Raw genomic sequence first — 21,319 nt, forward strand, 5'->3', positions numbered from 1 at the left:
TCCTTTCAGCAGCACCCAGGGGTGCCCAGGGACATTGGGAAGCCCCATCATGGGCCGTGACTGTGACCTCCCCAAAAAGAAAAGAGGGTGCTGGGGAAGCCAAGCCGCAGGCCGGAGCTGCCAGAGCCGGACTCCGGACCCCCTCACCCCCCCAGGAGGGTGGCTTGCCCTGCTCCTCGCAGCCCCCAAAACCAAACAGCACGCAGGCTTTGACACTCCCAACCCCTTTTCCCAACAAGGGCCATTCCCAAAGCCACCGCGCCGCGGGCGGTCACCTGCCCCACGATGCGGCCGCCCCGCCGCGAAACGGCCATTTTCCCCCCGAAAAAAATACCTCTCCCCTCCGGGGGGCAGCCGCTCCCTCCCCAGCCCCCCCCCGCCTCCCCTCCCCGGGCACTGCGCGGCCGCGCTGCCGCTAGATGGCACGCGGCGCCCGGCGCAGGCTGCGCGGGGCGGAGCCGCCTCCGCGGGGCTGCGCGGAGCGGAGCGGGGCAGGGCAGGGTGCGGCGCCCCGCGGGGGCTGCGCGGAGCGGAGCGGCCCGGCGATGGGCTCGGCCGGTTGCGGGTAGGGGTAGGGCGGGCGGGGAGGTGCTCCGCGCCCGCTCCGCGCCCCGCCATGCGCCCCCGCGGAGCCCCGCGCTCCGCCCGCTGAGCCCCGCTCGGTGGGTCGGTGGGGGGGTGCGGGGGCCGCCCCCTCCCCGCTCTCTGCGCAACTTTGAACGATGATCACAGTCAACGCGGATGGGAAGATAATGGTCAGAAGATGCCTCGTCACCTTGAGACCCTTTAGGTAAAGTTGTTATTTTCTTGTTGCTCCCCCCCTGGCTCCCCCCCCGTCTCGCTCGGCCCCTGCGGGCTGGGAAGCGGTTTTCGGGGCACGTTTTGCGTGGGGGGGCTGTGGAGGTGGGGGGGATTGAGCCCAGGTTAGGGTGTCGAGGATCCAGGCAAGTTTGCCCGCAGGTCAGCCTGCTGGTTCTGGCGGCTCCCGGTTCGCTCGTCGCGCCTGGATCTTCTGGGGGTTGGTTATAGGGCTGTTTGCCGCCGGCTTTTCTAATCCCGTTCTCGGAGATATCGGTACTTGGTGGAGAATCGGCTCCTCTGCTTTAAATCCACTCGTGCTGATGGGGATTTCGAAGCCCACCCTGAACCAGCACCAGGGCTGGGGTTGATATCGAAGCCTGAAACCCTCCAGCTCCAGCACGCCCGTGCCTACCTATTTCCTTTTCCCCCTCGGTGTGACTCTCCCCATTTTTGCTTCCATGCATTTGATTTCCCCTTCCAATCCTTGCTCTCCAGCTTCCTTATTTCACCGGAGATGCGCTTTGGTTGCTCCCAGGCTTGAGACACATGGGAGATGCTGAGAATAGCTTGTTTTTTGTATGGGGAGAGGGACCACAAACCCACAGAAGGGGAAAGTGCCGCGGGGGGGTGAAGCACAGGGTGGGTGAGCCTTGCCTGGCAGCTGCCAGCAGTCCCAGCTGTTTTGGGCGGCTGGGGATGACCTGGGATCACCGGAGGGACCTGCCTGCTGCCTGTTTGCTTAGCCCAGGCTACCGCCCAGAGCTGGGAAAGAGGATGGGGCTGTGCTTGTGCTGCTCGCTTGTGCACAGGTTTGGAGATGTCGTCTGCCTCTTCCCGGGAATTACCGGGCTCTGCTCTGCTTGCCTGGAGGGATTCCTGCGGCTGGATCCCGTGACAGTGCCCTGGGGCTGGGGGACATGGCCAAGGTGATGTCAGAAAGTGGTGCCTGAGCAGCGGCGTGAGGGTCCCCACGGCTCGGGCTTGCTCCGAGTGCAGAGTGGGGAATGACTGTGAGAGAGGTGGGAAAGACACGTGCACCCCAGGGGTACGCTCTTTGCTTGGCTGTTTGCTTTCTTAAGTGCATTTGAAGTCCGTAGTGAGGAGGTGACTGCTCTGGGCATCCCTCTCCCCTGTGCCCTGGGCATTACCCTGGGGCAGGGGAAGCCCATCTTCAGCAGTGACCTGGGATCAGGCTGGGAAGTGCAGGCAGTGAGTCTCAGGGTGGTCAAAAAGTCCCATTGGACATGAGGATGTGTGTGGAAGAAGGGTTTTTACGGCAGGAGAGCACCAGGCTGGAGGGTCCCTGGTGTCCGTCGCAGAGTGGAGCACCTGCACGGTCCTGTCTGCATGCCCTGGGCTGGCTTCTGCTCTCAAACCAGTGCAGACGAGTATGGATGCGCCTGGAACCAGTGGGGTTACCCTATTGTTAACCAGCCGGACTTTCCCTGTGTGAGAGGAGAATTCTATTCCCAAGACCCTCTCTTACCTGTCCCGCAGTGTCCAGCACTGCACCTCCTCCACCTTGGTGTCATGCTGAGCCTGACGCCTCCACATCATGTCCCCTTGCTCCCAGTCCAGTGCTGGCAAGTGTTGGCACTGCCTCGCTCTGGCTGTAACACAACACAGATCAGCACTGCTCCCCTAAAATCATCATCCCATGTTCTCGGGGATCAGGGATGACCTGCAGGAGTGGGAGATACTGGTGATCAGGATAGGGCTTATAATGGGGTGGTCATTGCCGTCTGGACAAAGCCTTGCTGCTCTACAGAAGCCCATGGTGCGACCCCCTGCCTGGTGTAGCCTCCTGGCAGCAGTGCCATCAGCAAACAGCAGACAGGAAACCTGACCCTTTGCACCAAAACATTTCATTAATCGTGCTCCAGACATGCTTAGCAAAGCAATGCGAAGCCCCGAGCTGTGAAAGTGCCTGCAGCAAATGGGAAGGGGAGAGAGAGCAAATCAGTGTAGGAATGGTTTGTAGAAATGTCCAAGGATGGCTCTGACGTTGTCTCGGCATGAAAAGGTGTTTAATTTGTGACAGTGCCGGATTCAGTCAAGAATTCACTGTGGGGCTGGGAGAGCTCAGGTCCAGCTCACTCAGCTCTTGGTTCTGCAGGATATGGGGAGTTCAGGCATGTTTGTCAGCTGGAAACCAAAGCCAGGCTTTTCATGTGTCTGTGACACTGGCCAGGAAGAGAGTTCACTGTGGTCCTCTTTGCGGAGGAAGATTTCTGTGTCTGAGCATCATTTCGACAGCGCCGTGATGGCATCAGGCTCTGAGCAAAACGAGGTTTGTGGGAGAGGGAGCATCTTTGATTAGCCTGGCTGCTGCTGTCGGAAATTGCGGAGCAGCTTTTGGGGTCAAGAGACTTGGATGTTGAAAACTTGTCTAAGAGAAGATACTACCTTTCTCCATAGCCTTCGGGTTCCCTGTGCACCTGTGTGATATTGTCCCCGTGGGTCCCAGCTGGGTGATGCAGCACCGTGGACAGGCAGTCCTGGTGTCACAGCCCCATCCCGCTGGGTGCTGCAGGCCTTCCTCCCCCCATTGCCTTCCCAGCTCATCGCTCAGACCCTCCTGGCCATGTCCAGCTTTCAGTTCCATGGGCCAAAATCTGCAGTGACTGAGGCGTCACTTCCAATTTTCACTAAAGACTCGGGGAATTTGGCTTCCTTCTCCTTTGGGCACCAAGCCAGAGCCCAGAATTGTGAACGTTTCAGTTCGAGGAGGATGTAGAGAGAGACTTGGCACCAGGTGATGAATTAAACGTGACGTGCGATGACAGGTAATGCCAGCGTGCAAAGCAGATGTGGTTTGGTCATTGGAACTCCATGGTCTTTAGTGAGTGAGACTTGATTTTTGGGGACAGAGGGCCCAGTGTGTTTGATGAGCAATTTGGAAGATCTGGGCCGTGATGTGTTTTACCTGCTTCATGGCATTTGTTTCTGCACAAGGAGTTTCTGCTCAGTTAAGACTGGGACAAGTGTTTTTATTCACCTGGAGAAGATTGGCACAAAGTAAAAGAGACGGGGTCCTCAGGCTGAGAGCCCGGCTCTGCAACCTCCCTGCCCCCTGGAGCACTGCTGCTGGGCTGGATCCACTTCTCTTCTAGGCACATTCATCCTGGTTAGGCTCTGATCCTTTTTTTTTTTTTTATTTTAGGAAAAAAGCATCCTTGGTCTCTGCCACTCTCCCTGTAATCCAGTCAAAGTCAAAAAGATTTTGTCTCCTAATGAGATGCTAGATCACCTTTGAATCTTTCTCTTTCCTTCCTCTTTTTCTCTTTCCTTCCTCTTTTTCTCTTTCCTTCCGTGGTCTTTTTTCTTTCACTTCTTGCCAGAGTATAATGATGAAGATTAAAATGCATAAACAAGATCTTGCATAATGAGGAAAATATTGTCAATAGGAGGGATGAGAATGAAGAGCAGGATCAGCTCTGATTGTTTAATCAGGTGATGCTTCATTAAAATACCCCTTTGGGGGAGGAGGCAGCTGGCAGCACGATGAGGCCTCTGGATGGGTTTTGTATCGTGATGTGCTCCCAGGAAGGACCCTTGGTCGTGGGGCATGGCTGGACTTTGACCTCCTCCTCCAGCTTGTGCCTTCTCCACTGTCCTCTCCTGCCAGGGAGGTGCCATGGCAGACAGCTTTCCCCCTCTCCTGCTCTAAGGACAGTTTCATCCCTGCGAGGCTGAGATGGGTGCTGCAGTCCCCTCCGTCGCGTTCCTGGGAGCCTCTTCCAGACCCAGCGCTGCGTGGCTGCACGCAGGGTGTGATAATGGGAATGGACTAAAGTTCCCAAATCGCCCCTTCCCCAAGCAGTTCATGAGACACCACGTTGCTTCGCAGCACCAGGGATGCTCTGCTGCCTCTGCAATCACCTCCCTGCTGAAGCTGGACCGTGGCTTTCTGCAAACCCTTCTCTGAGGTCTGCTTTGAGAGGGGCTGTAGTCACCTCCGCGTACAACCGCTGCGGCTCGATGGTTCATCAGCATCTGCCGGAGAGGGGATGGGTGTGCTCTGCGGGCGGCTGCTGCTTGTAGGACATGCCAGCCGTGCCTATGGACAGGCCTTCAGGGACAGGAGTCTGGATTAGCTGAGCGTGATGCTTTTTATAGCTCGTTTAAACTGCTTTCCACCCCCCCAGGGCAGGCTCCTTCAGAAATAAAAAGGACTTGAGCTGCTTCGCTCCCGGAGTTCCTGCACAGGGGTGTTGGGTGGTTTTACTGATACACTTGAGCATCCCTTCACCCAGGTGGGTCAGCTCTGCTGGCACCTGGCTGGGGGTCTCTAAAAGGGTTAGCGAGGGTTTATGCTGGTGTTGGGCAGAGCTCGTTAAAGCTAATGAGCCCAGGGTGTTGCTTTTTCTCTTGATCAGGTGGGGGATGAGAAGGGGATCAGGAGCTGCAGAGTGCTGCTTGTTCAGAGCCTGTGGCCAGGTGCCCTCAATCTGCTGGGACCCAGCTGGGGACGGGGTAGGGCCAATCCATGGGAGTGGGGCGATGTGGGGTGGGCAGGACTGGCTCTCCTCAGAGCAGGCAGAGGACACGCTTTGCTCTCGAGCTGCCCGATGCTGAGAGCAAAGCTGCCCTGGGTCTGGGGCTCAGCTGTGTGTTTGCTGTGCAGGAGCAGTGTCAGAGATGATGGGATGGAGGTGGGGAGTCCGCAGGGTCCCATGAAGACACCGTGTCCTGCCCAGGAGCCTCTCTGGGCAGGAGGAGCCTGGCTGTGCCTTGCTGGGGCGGTGGGGACCTGCTCTGGGAGCTCCTCCAGCAGATCTCCCTGAGGAAGCCCAGTCCTTGAGCTGCTCGACTCTGTCCTTCAGCACTCCATGACCTCTCCCGTAGGTGAGTGCTTTGAAGGAAGTTACTTCATTTGCCAGCCCTTTCCATCAGCAGATAACGGCAATGCTGGTGCGTTGTAGCCCTGACTCGATGGCTGGCTCCGAATCCTCTGCCTTTTAGCTACCAGTAACGGTTAGATGGAGGGCTGTGGCATTCCTTTGCCAGCCTTTCTCTGGAAAATCCTGGTTTCGGTGTTGAGTGGCTGCACTGTGTTTCCGTGCGTGGCTCCTGAGCCCTGCAGATAATGCTGTGAACTTGTAAAGCAGAGTGATGGGTTCCCGTCCTCTTCCCTGTGGCTCGGGGTTGCCGAGAGGCAGAAGTGCCAGCGGGGTCCCCTGAGGGCTTCTCAGTTCCCTGTCCCAGGAGCACTTATCTATTTGAAGACAAACCGGTTGTTTCCCAAGGCTGGCTGTCAGTTGCCTTTTTCTCCTTCTGTTCCTTGATGTTTTCCTTGGGTTTGCCTGGCTGGGATCCTCTGCCCTGGATTTGGGTCTGAATAGGAGTGATGCTGACGGCTCCCACCTCTCTGGCAGCTGTGGGGTGACCATGAGCTCGGCTGGGAGCGACGTGCGAGTCGGCATCCTGCCGGTGCATCCCCCTGGGAGCTGCTTTCCTGCTGGCCCATCCTGTGCTCTGGATGAACAAAGTGGCGATGGGAAGGTCCCAGGTGTGAGCCGCCAGTGCGGGTCCCTCCGTGTCCTGCTGTGCGCAGGGCTAGGCGATGCTGGACACAATGGCACATACTGGTGGCCTAGTTACAGAGGGAACAAAAGACCTTTTATTTTTTTTAAATACTTTTTTTAGATTCTTTGGGAGGAAGGGAAGGTACAAGGTCTCTCTTTTCTCTAGACTCTCCCAGGAGGAATGTGGGAATTGTTTATTGTGGTGGTTCCTGCAGTCTGCAAGGGCTGTCAGGTTCTTGGGCTGGATCTAGTGGGGCATCCCAAGGGCAGTCGTGATCTGGCTCAGATTTCCCACCTAAGGCTCAAGTCCTCTGCTCGCTCTCGAGGGCTGCCTGTCGGAGCCAGCTGTGGGGATTTTGGAGGGTCTTGTTAGGCAAAACCTGCCTGCCCTGTGCCAGGATTTGCTCAGAAGCATCTCAGGGCTCTTCATGACACACATGTGGGTCTGGCCATGGTTGGAGTGAGGTACTGGTGTGCCCTCATGGGGCTGGGGCTGCAGAGATGCTCCTTGTCCGGGCTGTGTGGGGTGAGCCGTGGGGATGGAGTGGTTGGGAAGGATGGAGGGATTGTCCTGACTGCCTCTTCCAGACGCCCCAAATTAATAGGTGGCTTGTGCTGCTGTGCAGAAGGATTACCCGGGGGTGCGAAGGGTGGCAGGGCAATGCCAGGTGTGAGCCGGTCGCTTGTCACACCTTCCTACACCTTTGCTTTCCCTCCTGCAGGATATTCGTGCTGGGCATTGGATTTTTCACCCTGTGCTTCCTAATGACGTCGCTGGGAGGGCAGTTCTCAGCCAAGCGCCTGGGGGACTCGCCCTTCACCATCCGCACCGAAGGTAAGAGTGGATCCGTGCCTGTCCCGTTCCGCGTGGCGCTCGATGACCCCGAAGCGTGTGGTCCAGCCGAGCACCAGGGATGCAGGGGGGATGGTGCTCGGGTGCCTCCATTGCCAAGGCTCCCTCCTGACCAGGGATGCCAGGATGGCTCAGGGTCCTGCTGACCCTTCTTGCTGTGGCATGGGGTGCTTTGCAGCCAGGTGGCAAAAACCTGGCTGTGTTCACATCCAGAGGTGCATGGGCACAGCGGGGATGTGTGGATGCTGACCCTGGCTCATGGTAGAGGGATGGGAAAACACTGGTGGCTGGGGCTGATGGGATTCGATCTTCAGCTGCTGGCAGTGGTGTGGGATACATGGGCTGCACCCAGGCTGACGTGCTGAGGATTGGGCTTGGATACTTGGAGGGCTCAGGGGTTTTGGGCAGTTTTGGTCTGCAGGGGGTGGAAATTCTTTCTTAGGAATGGGAAAATAAAAGGCCTTTGTGGTTTCATGGAGGTACTGAAAAGTAGAAGAGAAATATTCTGATTTTTAGCAAGTGTGCTTTCTGTTACCTCTTTTAAAAACACCTTTTTTGGTGAGACGTGCAGCCAGCTCAGGAGGAAGCTTCCATGGTGGGTGGGTTGTGTCCTGCCCTTGCTCTGGGAGGACTCTGCTGCACTGGACTAAGCTTCGCCCTGACTTTTCCTCTGTGATCCTAGCCTGGAACAGCACGACTGAATTGCACAGAGGGAAATGCCCAGCTTGAACTCTGGTGAGCAGGGTGAGATAAGCTTGGTCAGGCCGCTGTGGTTTTCTCCTCCTCCATACCAAAGATGTGGAGGGATTTGAGATCCCCAGCCTCACCTGGAATGTGATTTATTATTTTTTTGGGGCACTAAATCCTTTCCTGTGGTGCTGGAAGAAGTGCTAGTTGCTTTCTTACAGAAGGAGAGGACTAAACTGGTGGTTTCCAGAAGTTGAATGGTGCTTGTGAACTGCTTAGTTGACTTTCAGAGAGATTAATGTGCAGCCTGTGGCAGCTGGCTTTGCTTTCTCCCCAGTGGATGGAGCACACGGTGGCTTGGTTTTCTCCCACCATGCTCCCCTAATTGTTCCCATCACCAACCCCATTAAGCCCCTTCTCCAAGGGACTGGTTGTCTGACCTCAGCCTGAGCCGGAGCAGGTTGCAGGATTGGTGCCTTTCGGTATTTTCTCCGTGTTTTCCCATGGTCAGGGTACCTGCCCCTGGGGGTGGGTGCTGGGTTAATGTCTCTGTTACTGTGCCAAGCACAGCTCCCGGGACAGCTGGTGAGTGAAGCCTGGTTATAGGGAATTTCTTCCTTCTCGGGATGAGAAGCTTCACGTGAGGAGGGTGGGCAGAAGCCCCTGGACCGCTGCCTTCTCCAAGCTTGGCTTTTGAGGAGATGGCTCCTGAAAAGGTTCCTGAGTTTGGAATAAAAGGTGTCATTTGTTAGAGCTGCCCTCTGTCCCAGGAGGTTTGCAGAGAACTAGAAGAAAGGCAAAGAGGGGCTGATGAGCTGCGGGACCAGCCCCAGCTGAGAGGTGACACAAGCCATGCTGCAAACAGCAGCAAAGGTTTCCAGAAACCTGCAGAAGCCCCTGGTCCCACCCCAGACGACTCTAAAGCTGTGATGAAATGATGGCAAAAAGACATTTATCCAGTTGCTTTATCCCCTTTGTGGATTCTTTGGAGGGGAATAGCTTTTCCCATCCTTATTTAACCCAGATCTTTGAGTCCACTGGTTCCCATCCTTACGTGTTTCTTATTTACTGGGTGCAATGTCAGCGCAGTCCTGGAGCTGGATCAAAAGAAACCTCCTTCTTCGGGCTCTCACACCTCTGAGTCCTCCACCCTCACTGCTTTAGGTGATTAAATCGAGGTGTGGAAATGGGTTTCACCTTGCAGCTGAGCTCCCAGCTGCGGTGGGTCCCCTTGGCTCCGCAGAAGGGTGTGCTGCCAGCCTGCCTTGCTGCCCAGGGGGATGCCCGCTGCTTTGCTTCCAGGCTGCATGGGTCTGGGTGTTGCTTCTGGTAATGGCTGGTTGGTCTCATTTAAAGAAGAAAAAAAAAAAAATTATATCCTAGGTCCTCTAATTTTTCAAGCTTTTGGTCTCTTAGGTGTGTAGCTGGCTAAGGCAAGTCCTGCTTTGTTAAGAAGTTCAGAAATTCAACGTAAAACCATTTTATTTTTTCCTTTATTGGATAGATTTGCCAAGCGAGGTGTTGCTTCCAGATGAATTGCTGCAAATTTGGCTGTTGCTGTGTTTCTTGTCGGGGAAGATTTGGGTCATTCGTGGTCGTTTTGAAACACAGAGCATCCTCTCTCGTCTCTGGGGGAGGGATGCCGTTTTGGAAGAAGGTTCTGTTCTTTGTCCCCGGGACTTGGCAGGCACAACCTGAGGGGTTCTTTCTAGCTCTTTAACACCAGGTTGAGACTGTTGGGGTTCAGCCTTTCCTGTGATACTGCTATGTAGGGATCGGCCATCCTGCATGTTGACGTAGCTGTTCTCAGCAGGGCTCCCTGCACGCAGCTACTACATGGTGAGACCAAGACCTCAGGGCGTGTACAAGACTGGAGCTGGACAGGAGCCAGCCAACGTCACTGCAGACCCCTCTGTCACCTCTAAAGGGTTGTAGCTGTCGGGGGGAGGCTCTGATGGCTGGGAAAACCTGATTATCCCACCCATGGAAAAAGGCAGGAGGGGTGATGCATGCTGGGCAACCTCAATGGCAGCACTGGGAAATGGGGAGTCAAAGCCTCTGGGAAGCTGGTGAGGTGGGGAAACTCCATCCTCGGAGACTTTCAGAACACATCTGGCTGATGTGAGGCTGTGGGCAGCTCAGTCTGACCCCTAGGTCTGCTCTGCTTGGAGCAGGAGGTCGGGGAAGAGACTCCAGAGGTCCCTCCTGGCTGGGGTGATGCTGAGCTCACGCGGAGGAACGCTGGACGCACATCGAAGCCGATGGGTTGATGAGAACAGAACTGGTTATGCTGCTTATTAGGGCTGCGAAGTCATGATAAGTCTCTTTGAATAACAACCTGGCATTTAATTAACATGCGTTGTGGATCCCAAGGAAACCCAAGAAATATTGCTGGTTGTTACTGTCGCTGTTAAGCGCACGATGCTGGTCTGAAGGCAAACTGGAAGGAGCAGGTGAATTTCACTGGGCTGATGAGCTTTTGATGTGGGTCATGGTGGGAATCGGGCCAGTATTCACCTGGACACGTTCAGGGACGTTGGCTTTGGAGGATTTATTGGGTCTGTGGCCTCAGGTCTGCCACATCTCAAAGTCCGGGCTTGAATATCTCCCGGGACCGGGCTCCTGGTGTGGAGCCCTCTGGAACGCATTGGTGGTCCCGCCTGGGGAAGGAGCCCGGTCCCTGCTGCCGCTCTCCTCTCCGCATGGACTCAGCGAAGCATTGGATTTAATGGGCCTTTTTGAGCATTATTCATTAATTGATGAATAATAATTGCACGCTGGCAGTCTCCTCCCCCATAGGCTCTGGGGATGGGCTGCGGTACCAGCGCAGCCGGTGCGTTTAGCCAGGTACGTTTGTGGCCAGCGAGTGCCCACTCCTGTGGTCCTTCCCAGGGCTGATCCCGGCTTTTGTGGTGGTTTGGTCCTTGTTTCCCCGTGTCCTGCCAGGCTCAGCAGCGATGCTGTGCAAGCCGAGCTGCCCGTGTGCTTAAATACCTGCGGGGTTGGGGTGGCCGCAAAGAGCCGGGGGGTGAAGCCCAGCACCCGAGTGCTGAAAAATCATTTACATCGGAGAAATCCCGTTGGGTTGTGGATGAATGGTAAAACCCACGGATCATGGCTGGGGCTGCTCCTGTTTCTCCCTGGGTATCCTGACCAGCTCAGCACTGAACCTCGGATATTGCAATCCAAGGGGAAGCTTATGAAAATGCCCCAGACTTGCCCAGAGCTTTTCTTGGCTTCTGAACTGTGCGAGCAGCTGATGAGAACCAAAACGACGATAGATGTGAGGCAGGAGCATGAAAAGGAGAAATGGATAATGTCACAGTCTAAAAGTTAATCCCGTTTTTATTTTTTTTTTTAATTTTATTCTTATATGTGAATCTCCTTCTCGGAGGCTCTCTCCAAAAGCCAAGTTTCTCGATGTGTGCCAGAAATCATTCCTCAGATCCTCTGCTTGGTGATTCGAGGCAGCAGAGGCTTTGTGTCTTAACAATAAATAAAAAAACCCTTGCAAGTTATTTTATCCTAATCCGCTGCTGTCAAGTAAACACAGGCAAAGGTTCCTTAGTTTTGAAATGGCCACTGAGAGAATTTGTTCTACAAACAAAGATCTAGATAAAAAACAAAAGAGAACAGATAAGTCTATAAATTTTGAATGTGGGAGATGCTTTGGGAAGAGCCCTGGACTCGAGAGACTGAGTTTTCTGTGCCCTCTTTTCTCCTCCTCCTCTTTAGAATTTAAAATGTTTGGGTTGTGTGTGTTTTTTTTTTTTTCCAAGAGTTTTTCTTTCGCTTTTGTTTTCCTGCTGGAGTCAAGATGTCTTGGGTCAGGGGGCTGAGACTGAGAAAGCACCGAAATCTTTAATTGTGGCGCTTGCAAGTGCGGCTGGGGAGGGATTTGGCAGCAGCCCCTCTGCCCACGGCTGTGCCCTGCTCTGCTTTCGGTGATGATGTACGTCCCGCTGATGGAGTTTGCTGCTGCAGGGGATTAGTGGAGGAAAATAGGTTATTAAGTGTTAAAACGTGATTAGACGTGGCTGGAATATTGCCTGCAACTGCTGTAGCTAGTTTAAAAAAATGGAAAGATGCCTGATTTCTGCGGCTGGAGCTGAGCTCTGCCCTCGCTGTGGGCTGCTGGTCCTTGCAAGAGGGCTCTGGTTTAATTTCAGCTGACCCAGGTGATGCTTTGATACAAGTGCTGTGAGTGGTTCATACAGATAAAGGCATCTCGGTGCTTGGGGTCTGCGTGCAGGCACAGCAGTTCTGGTGCTGAGCTCCTTCAGTCTCCATGCCTTCGGGAAGTGGTGGTGTGCTGAGCGCTGGAGTTGTGTTTACTGTTCCCAGAACTGTCTTTTCAACCCATTTTCAAGTGTTTCCTGCCTGGGTTGGTGCTTAGCTTGAGAGCTCCACACCTGCCTTTCTCCACCCCAAAAGTTGCTCCCAGCAGCATCTCCGGCTGGTTTCCTGCTGGTGGCCGCAACTGGGCTCCTGCGTTGGGTTTCCTCAGCTGCTTTGGAAGCAGGATCAGTAGGGACAGGGGACAAAGGAAGGACCAGGGTGGGGTAGAGCTGTTTTTCGAGCGCAAGCTGGACAATGCAAGTGAGCAGGGGTGAAGCACATCATCTGCAAAGCTGTTGTGCCTTGTCCTGGGTTGCTGAGATGTTTCGGGGTCTGATCTTCTCGGGGCTGCAGGATGTGGACACCGAAGGGATATTAAGCAGCTTGTGGACCAGGGGGGGTTTCGCAGTCCTACGCCACTGAGACTTTCTGCAGCTGGGCAATGGTGTCTGCCTGGATCTGTCTGGAGGTGGGCAGTGCACCAGTGCCTGTGGGGACTTCCCTTGGTCTGCGGCACAGCAGAAGTGCCCGTGGCCAGAGAACAGCTTCTGCTGCCGAGGCCTCTGAGATTTGGTCATTCGCTTTCATTTTGCAGGGAAAGAAAAATAAATGTGGAATAGTTGTGGAGAGAGCCTGCTGGGGAAACCTCCCTTGCTGGCTTGGACATCTTGTCCTGGGTGCAGACTCAGGGGGAAACTGAGCAGTGCTGCTTTTTTGGGGCATCATTTGCTGTGTTGGGGTGTGGGACTCTTGGGAGGGGTCCAGCAGACAACAGTTGGGGCACATGGAACTGGAAATGGTGCTTAACATCACCTGGCAGAAATCCTGCCCTGCTCTCCCCAAACCCAGCACCCCTCCTGTGTTCCAGCTGCTGGGGTGCTCTGTCTCTCCCGTGGATGCCGCTTGCTCCAGTTCCTGGAGTCTCACCTGCTTAATGCGATTTCTTCTGTCAATGAACACAGAAGAGGAGATTGTTTTGGGCTGTGCAGCACAGCTGAATGCTTTGGTGTTTGTGGCTTCTGTTTCTCTCCAGAGCAGGGGTGTTGGTGGAGGGGGGTGGAGGAGCAGGAATGTGCTGCAGAAGATAATGTTGAAGGTTGCTCGGGGTTTTGTAGGGCATCTTCACTGTTCCAGAGTCATAGTACCGTGAAGCAATGGGATCTCATGTTAGTTCAGTCCCTAGAATTGCTCCCTGAGGAGCAGAGCAAAGAGGCCAAATAGAAATGTGAGAACCTACGTGATCTCATCGAAGGGGTCCTTTGCTCCAGCTCCTGTCTCTGCTGGTTTTCCTGCTGCTCCAGCAGCATCCCAGCTGGGTTAGCATGACCAGGTAGCATCGCCGTTTGTTCTCACAGGAGATGCAGAAAGGTCAAGCTCAGATTTGCTAACGATCAAAGTGAGCTTGAATAACTCTGTTGTCCTCCCTTGCAGTCAGCTGTGCTAGGAGGAGGAGGAGGGGGGTGTCTGTGTGCAGGATCCTGATCCACCATGTCCCCTCTGCGTACGGCTCATCATGAGGGAGGACAGCAGAGGAGGGGACGGCTCATTTCAGCTCTGCCTGCGAGGTCTGGGCTGTGGCGAGATGCTGCTCAGCTCAAAGGAGGTTTAAAGCAAACGCAGATGTGTTCATCCTCACACCCCGGTTCCCTCTGGCTTGGGAAGGGGAACTTCTGGACCCGTTGCAAACTTGGGTCACTGCCACTTGTGACAGATCCCAGTCTGCTCCTCAGTTATTTCTTCTTGGCGGAGCACATAGTTCTTCTGACAGGAGCTTGAGTTGGGCAAAAATAGCCAAAAGTTGCTTTTCGGCTTTGAAAATCCCTTTTCTTGCTTGACTTCACTAGAGAGAGCACGGGGGAGTGGGGGCTTGGGTTGAGCCTCCTTGAGACAGGACACGTAGACCTGTGGTTCCAGGGATGCTCGTGTTCCCTTGGCTTTCAAAAAATCATGTGAGTTATAAATTTATCTTGCTGCTTTTAACACACGGCGAAGGCGACAGGAGAACCGGTTGCAAAGACTCGTGTAACCAAGTGACGTGATGGCACGGGCAAAGCGAGGGAGGGAGCACAGGCTCTGCTGTGCAAACTCAGCGCTCGTTATTCCCAGTTTCTTCCCAAGTGAGTTATAACCCTCTCCTGAGTTGTCTCATGTTTTGATGTTTGCTGAGCAGCTCTGGATAACCGTCTGCTGCGGCTCATACGCAGCTTGTCAGGACCCGCTGCCGGAGCGCGTGTCGCCGGGATGCGGGTCCAGGTGGAGGGATGAGGCTGTTCTTAGGATCTGACTCCAGACTTTGCTTATGCAAAGCCCTCTGGAAAGCGACTATTGTTCAGAGCGTTTCCCTGGTCCCTGTTGGAGAGGGTGTGGGTAAGCGGGTGTGTGTCACCTCCCCGGCACCAGCTGGGACACGCGGCTCCTGCACATCCCCAGTGCTTAATATTTCTGCTGCTGCATCCAGAGCTGGACTAGTCTCCTGAAGCCCATGGGCCGTTGGGGGGGTGCCAGCTGAGGGACACCCATGGGAAGCAGTGCTCTGTGCAGCTCTTCAGTGCCTGGGGCTTGTTTCCAGCCTCGCTGCATCCATCCCTCCCATCCGAAGCCGCTCCAAACAGCCTCAGGGGCTGGAGCAGCCAGCTGATGTTGTGAGAAGTTGCCTGGTCGGTGCCAAGGCGAACTGGTCAGTGCTGGGAGTATGTCCTTGGTGAGGGAAGCTGGGGGGATAGGCTTTTGGGTTTTCCTTCCCTAGAAGGATGCTGGGGTGGTGGGGCTGGCAGCACCCCGGGGTGCGAGTGCCGCTGGCTTCACTGCGGGAGAGGCTGCTGCTGGTGCCGGAGTCACACCTCTGTGGGCAACACAGGACTGTCTTTAATCTGCCTTTTTTTGGAGCCAGACCAGTGCTTTGTCTGGGTGGAGAAAGTGGGAGTTGATGAAAAGCATGTGTCCTTCTCCTGGTGTCCCCGTGGGCCATCCCACGGCAGTCCCCGAGCGCTCTGTCCCTCGTCGGGCTGGGGAACAGGCACCGTGTGCCCGTCTCCAACCCGTGCTTGGAAAAGGATTTTAAAATGGAAGTGTAAAACTTTACTAATCTTATTAAATCACTATTGCGGGCAGGGAAACGAGCGCTGTTAAAATAAGGAAAATAACGGCGTCTGTGGGGGCTCGACATGGCACCGGTGGTTACTGCCCGCTCTGGTGGGGATGTGCTGGGGGAGCAAAGCGCGGAGTGGTGCTTTGTGGGGCACAGAGGGGTGGGAAGACGTGTGAGGGCTGCTGCAGTAGCAGTGAAGGCTTAATCCACACTGGGAACACATCTCTTAGTGAAGAAGTGCCCGTTTGATGCAATCGCTGCTCAGAATTAGGCGCCTGCAGGCTTAAAAAAAAATCAGGGGGGAAAAAACCCAACAAAAAGTCACCAAACTTGCTGGAAGATGGAAGGGTGAATTCACAAGTCTAACGTGGTGGAGCAGAGGTGAAGATCTGGGTGCAGCGACGTGTGCTGGCCCCTTCCCTGCTGTCGCCGTGTCGGAGGGAGGAGCAGTGTCCCGCTGGCCGCGGTGCTCGGTTATCTCCATAAGCAGCGACTCCCAGGGAATGATTAAATCAATTAATTGATTTTCTATAGCTCGTAAGGAAGTCAAATGGCATTTCCATCAGCCTGTGATGAGCAAACACCCCGTCACAGCCAGGAGGAATGTTAATGGCTCTTTATGCTTTTATTACCCCTTTTCACTCCTAAATCAAAATTCATCCAGAGCCCGGGAGGCAGCAGGTACTTCAGAAAACAAAACTAGCACAGTGGGAACCATAGCAGCCTCTGTAAAAGCTGTTTTTTCCCACTGATTTATTTGTTTCTCTGGCCTAAATGAGAGACCGGGGCTGGGTTCAGCTCAGGCAGAGATTAGCTGAGGCTCATCCCGGGGCTCTGCCAGTGCCCCCAGCTCCCGCGGCCTCTGCCTGGGGCTGCTGTCGGAAGGATCCGGCCGCTGGACTCAGCGGAGGCTGATGGGTTTGGAGAAAGGGGATGATTTATTCACCCCTGGCAGCAAAGTGGCAGGAAGCCCAGCACTGTTTGGCCAGTATTTTTGACTGAAGGAGAGATGGTAATCTTTTTGGAAATGTTAAATCAGTGAGTTCTGCTGTTTCTGAAACATAACGTTTTGGGGAGGCTGTAAATAAGGCTGTGGGTTCAAGTGATGGTGGTGCTGAGCCTCCCTGAGCCTTCCCCTGGCTGATTCTGGGGCAAGCAAATGCTGGGGCGAATCCTTCCTCTGCCCAAGGGGTTTGGACTGATTTCCTGCAATCTTTGGGGCATCGGCTCCTGATGATGCAGCTTTCCCTGGGTCAGCAGTGGGGCCATTAGAAGAACTAGTCGAGTTAAATGCCAATGCCCTTGGCATGATGCCTCCTTTGTCAAGACCAAGAACTGAAATGAGGGTTGGTGATGGAGGGAGTCGGTGGGTCCAGGTGTGCCCCAGGAGCCCCCATGTCCTCTGGGCTTTGCTACCGGCAACTGCCCTTGAGCGAGCCCGGCCGGCACTGGAGCCCTTGTGTTTTAGGAAGCAATTTAAAATCGATGTTAATCTTGTAGTTTGAAAGCCTCGCCTGCAGCGTGAGGTGTTTGGAGCACTGCAGAACAGCTTAAAATGCAATTTAAAATAGTGCTGGCTGGCAATGGAGGAGCCACTAAAAATACCCTGCTGGTAAAAAAGTGAAAGGGGAATGAGAAGGGGGAAAAAGATGGGGTCAGAAAAATAAAATAAAATTAATAGAAACTGAACTTCAGCTTGTGCTGGGGTTGTCCCAGCCCGTCTCCTGGGGATACTGGGGAGAGGAGACAACTGAGCTCCTTTTGCCTGGAGAGCAATGGCTTGTGACAGGACTTGTGGGACTATCCCCGTGTCCTACAGGGAGCGTCAGGTCTCTGATGTGTATTTGGGGGGTAAAGAGTACTAAAAGTTGGGGGGAACAGCCCTGGGCTTCCCTTGTGGGAAGGAAATGCTCCTGTCTGTGAACGTGTCCATTTGTATTGCTCAGCTTCCTGCCTTTTCTTAATTGTATGGAAATAGGGAGTGAACATGTGTTAGGGTGGAGACAGAGAACAGCATCTGCTCTTACAGGTGTTTGCTTTTGGGTGGGCTGGGGGGTGGTTTGGGGTGGGCTGGTTGGGGTGGCGAAACGGCAGGAGCCCCTTCTGCAGGCTCAGCTTGGGGTCCTGCAGGCGAAGGGCTGCGCCAAGCGTGGGAGCGAGACCCCAGATCCAGTGGGGTTGGTTCAGGGACCCTGGGCTGGCACCCCCACTCCATGGTCTGTGCAGCAGCAGACTGGAGGAGGACTGCTGGGACCTCGGGTGGAGGCTGAGGTTTGCTCAGGACCTTTCTGTGGCCGTTCTCTAACCAGCCTCCTCCATGGAACCTAGTGTGGCATCCCCCTCCCGGGGCCATCCCCCTCCCACGCAGCTGGCTCGTACTTTCAGCTAGAGAACTTGTGCATCGGTCCCCTTGCTGCAGTGTCTCAACCCCAGGTACTGGCGTGTGGAGGCTGTAGGGAAGCTGGGAATGTCTCCGGAGCCCGTGGCACAGTTGCGATTGCTGCTATGGCACGGCTGCGGTGGCAGAGCCCTGGGGCGGCTCCTGCCCGGCTTGGTTATGGCACACGACTTCCAGCCCTGCAGTGCCAGAGCCCACTGTGCAGGGGGTAGCGGGGCCTGATGGGCTCTGCCTGCCCATGGATGCAGTGAGGGGGAGCAAAAACATCCCTGAGGCTGCACGTTTGCTGCTGACTGCACAGCGGTGGACGAGGATGGATAAACCCAGGGGGCAGATGGTAGCAGCCAGGCAGGACATAATCCACTTTACCAGCCAGTGACTCGAGGCTCCATAATTTGGCTGATTACCAGGGAACTGCTTAGTTGCCAGCTGTTTCCAGCAGCTCAGTGGTGGATCGATGGTGCAGCTGGGGCCGTACCAAAGTGTCCGCTTCATGGCAGCCCCTGAGCTGCTTCCTGGGCTCTTCCAGGAGTGAATCGCTGCTGCTGCTGCGTAGCAGCTCCTGGGCGGCTCCTTGTGCTTTTTTGCATTGGGACGCCAGCTAAGCAGCTCCATATTTTCTCTATTATGACTTAAAATGATAAATTCATAGCGATTTGATGGCAAATGTGGGTGGATTTGCTGGAGGCAACAGCTGGCTGGGTGCTCATGCTGGTGTGTGGGTGCCTCGAGGGGTGCAGCCATCCAGAGGGACCTCGTCTGTCCCTGGAGCAGTTTCCCCCCAGGGTGGGTGCAAAGGGGTGGGGATGGGAGGTTGGCCGGTGCTGCCAGCCTGAGCCTGGCCTTGGACTTTCTTGTTGCCAGTTAGTGCTGGCTCTTGGGGCTGTGATTGTAGCGGATTATGCGTCAGGGTGAGCCGGAGCCCTTGGCTAGTTGGCTCTTTGGTCTTTAATCTACTTCAATCAAAATCAATAGTGAAAGTAAATAGAGGAGCACGGGAGGGGAAGAAAAGTGAAGGGGCTGGAGCTTTGCTTCCCGGGAAACAAGGAGGTGCCAGAGTGGGTGCCCTCCTGGGAGGATGGGGTCCCCAGGACAGCCCTGGGTACCAGCCAGCCGGGGAGCTGGGCGGTGAGGTCTGAGTCTGACTGCACCGTGATGGGATCTTCCTGCTTCTTCTCCAAGAAATCCTTCAAGAGTACATTATCCTTTTGGAGGCTTTAAGTAGCTTGGAGTTGTTCTTTAAAGGAGAAGAACAATGCAAAACAAATGATGCTTTAGGCTGAAATTAATTCAGCTGGTATTTTCAATGGACATTAAATAATATCTGACCATCTCTGAGCAAGTTCCCGTCTTGTACTGGAGCGATCAGCTGCTGCGAGACAGCCAGGCAGGGATGTGGCTTATGTCTGAGAAGGGGGGAGAAAAATCAACAACAAACCAGCTATGTTATGAACGGCGAAGATATATTGTGGAATTGCATTTTAAACGCCAGGGGGATGTTTCAGCACCATTCACACTGATGCAAGTCAAGACTGTGCCTCAGTTTCCCCCTGGGAGATGGGCTCTTGTGGCCATTGGGCTAGGGAGGCTTTTGCTGCCATGGAAACTAGACCACTTTTTGGGTGGAAAAGCTCCCTGTAAGCAACCGAGGTGAGATGCCACCTCTGCACCTGTGGGGTGGCACTGGGATACTGCACCCACTGGGAGGAAAACCCAAGGGATGTGTGGGGCTGAGTGCTGGTGTGCTGCTCAAACACCATTTCCCCAACGTGTTTCTCTTTCCCCATCTCCTTGCCATGAAGCCAGTGCTGAGCAGTGTGAGACCCCCCAGCAGGATGGGGCCGAGTGACCCAAGGACAGGGACCTGTCAGCTGGGTCCAGCAGCTACGCAGGGCAAGGAACTTTGGATCAATCCAAGCAGCTAAAGGGAACACACCCCTAAACCTCAATTTTTTTCTCCCAAAGGGTTTCAGCTGCTTTTGAAAACCTCAGCCTGAGGGTCCCAGAGCCACACTCAAACCTGTGCAATGGGGTGAGTGTGATTCTACCCCTCTACTCTGCTCTCATGAGACCCCCACCGCAGTACTGTGTTCAGCTCTGGGGTCGCCAACATCAGAAGGACATGGAGCTGCTGGAGCGGGTCCAGAGGAGCCCATGAAGATAATGTGAGGGCTGGAGCACCTCTGCTATGGAGACAGGCTGAGAGAGTTAGGGTTGTTCTGCCTGGAGAAGAGAGGCTCTTGGGGGGACCTTCCAGCAGCCTTCCAGTACCTAAAGGGGCTACAGGAAAGCTGGAGAGGGGCTTTTTACAAGGGCGTGTAGCGACAGGACAAGGGGCAATGGATTTAAACTGAAAGAGGGCAGACTTAGAGTAGATACAAGGAAGAAATTTTTTGTGAGGGTGGTGAGGCACTGGCACAGGTTGCCCAGAGAAGCTGTGGCTGCCCCATCCCTGGAAGTGTTCAAGGCCAGGTTGGATGGGGTTTTGAGCAACGTGATGTAGTGGAAGGTGTCCCTGCCCATGGCAGGGGGTTGCAACTAGATGGTCTTTGAGGTCCCTTCCAACCCAAACCGTTCTGTGATTCCATGCTCCATGAAACGCTGCTTTCTCAGCTGCTCTCTCCGCTCCTGCATGGTCGCCCCTAGGCATCTGGCACTGAACTTCACCCTTGCGTCCAGGGCGGCTGCACCCACAGCAAAACTCACCCACGTGTCCGTCCTGGCTCCCGTTCCTGGAGGTTCCAGTGGCAGGTAGTGGCAGGGGGTGAGACGCTTGCCCAGGGATGTATTCACTCCAAGAAGGTATTTTGAAGACAAGTGTATCATTAGTGGATTCCCCAGGGTTTTGACCCATCCAAATTTTGAGCAAATTTTCTGTTGGCTGTTCCACTGGTTTTGCAGAGAAACTCGTTCTTTTTTTTTCACTAGACATCACCCTGAGGGGACGCTTTCTTTTTTCCTCCCCCCCCGATTTCATCCAATTACTTAGCTGTATGCTCTTCTGAAGCACCATAAATAATTCTTCTCCCTCTGCTGTGTTTACCAGCATGTCTCATGAAATCCAGTAAGATATGATTGATTGCAATCATTATTTCCTACTGCCACTATGAAAACCTCTGTCAGGTTCAGTGATTGCCTTTCAAGAGTGGCTGCCACTCAGGAAAAACTGTCAAAAACCCGTCGTACTTTAGCAAACTCCAATTAATCCGTTGAGCGGTTTTACTTGGGTTTTCTTTCCCATCATTGCTGATTATCAAGGGTAATTAGAGTATTTCTCCTTTGTAATTAGTGGCTTGCTTGCTTTTTTTTTTTTAAAAAAGAAAAAAAGTGGTTTGCAGGACTATTTTGCTGGATTTTCACGCTATTGAGTTGGGTTTGGGTTTATCCTGTCTGCCTGCCGTGCTGTTTGTGGGTCTCTTGGGGATCTTCGTCGCTGCCTTACTGGGAGGAGCTGGGGGTCCCGCCTGGGCTCGCCTCCGCCTGCCGAATCCCCAGCGCTGGCACGTGCCGCCAGGCAGCCGAGCAGCCCTTTGCGCCTGTCGGGGTCTCCTGCTTCAGGTTAACGAATTAATCCTGGCTCTTGCATTTTTAAAAGAGTCACTTCAGCACTTTCCTTCCTTGCTTTT

At 54.4% G+C, this 21,319-nt stretch overlaps 1 protein-coding gene across 3 annotated transcripts in view; it reads left to right on the top strand.

The window, feature by feature from the left end:
- The first annotated feature begins 722 nt into the window (after positions 1-722).
- The window catches only part of MGAT5B (alpha-1,6-mannosylglycoprotein 6-beta-N-acetylglucosaminyltransferase B), a 61,087-nt gene continuing 40,490 nt past the window's right edge, over positions 723-21,319 (top strand). For all 3 annotated transcript variants that reach the window (XM_086624026.1, XM_086624027.1, XM_086624028.1), the window contains exons 1-2: positions 723-790; positions 7,052-7,164. In XM_086624026.1, the coding sequence (XP_086480152.1) occupies positions 723-790; positions 7,052-7,164 (181 nt within the window). The remainder of the gene's footprint in view (positions 791-7,051; positions 7,165-21,319) is intronic.

This window comes from Tauraco erythrolophus, chromosome 20 (genome assembly GCF_009769465.1).
Source record: "Tauraco erythrolophus isolate bTauEry1 chromosome 20, bTauEry1.pri, whole genome shotgun sequence".
Classification (NCBI taxonomy): Eukaryota; Metazoa; Chordata; class Aves; order Musophagiformes; family Musophagidae; genus Tauraco; species Tauraco erythrolophus.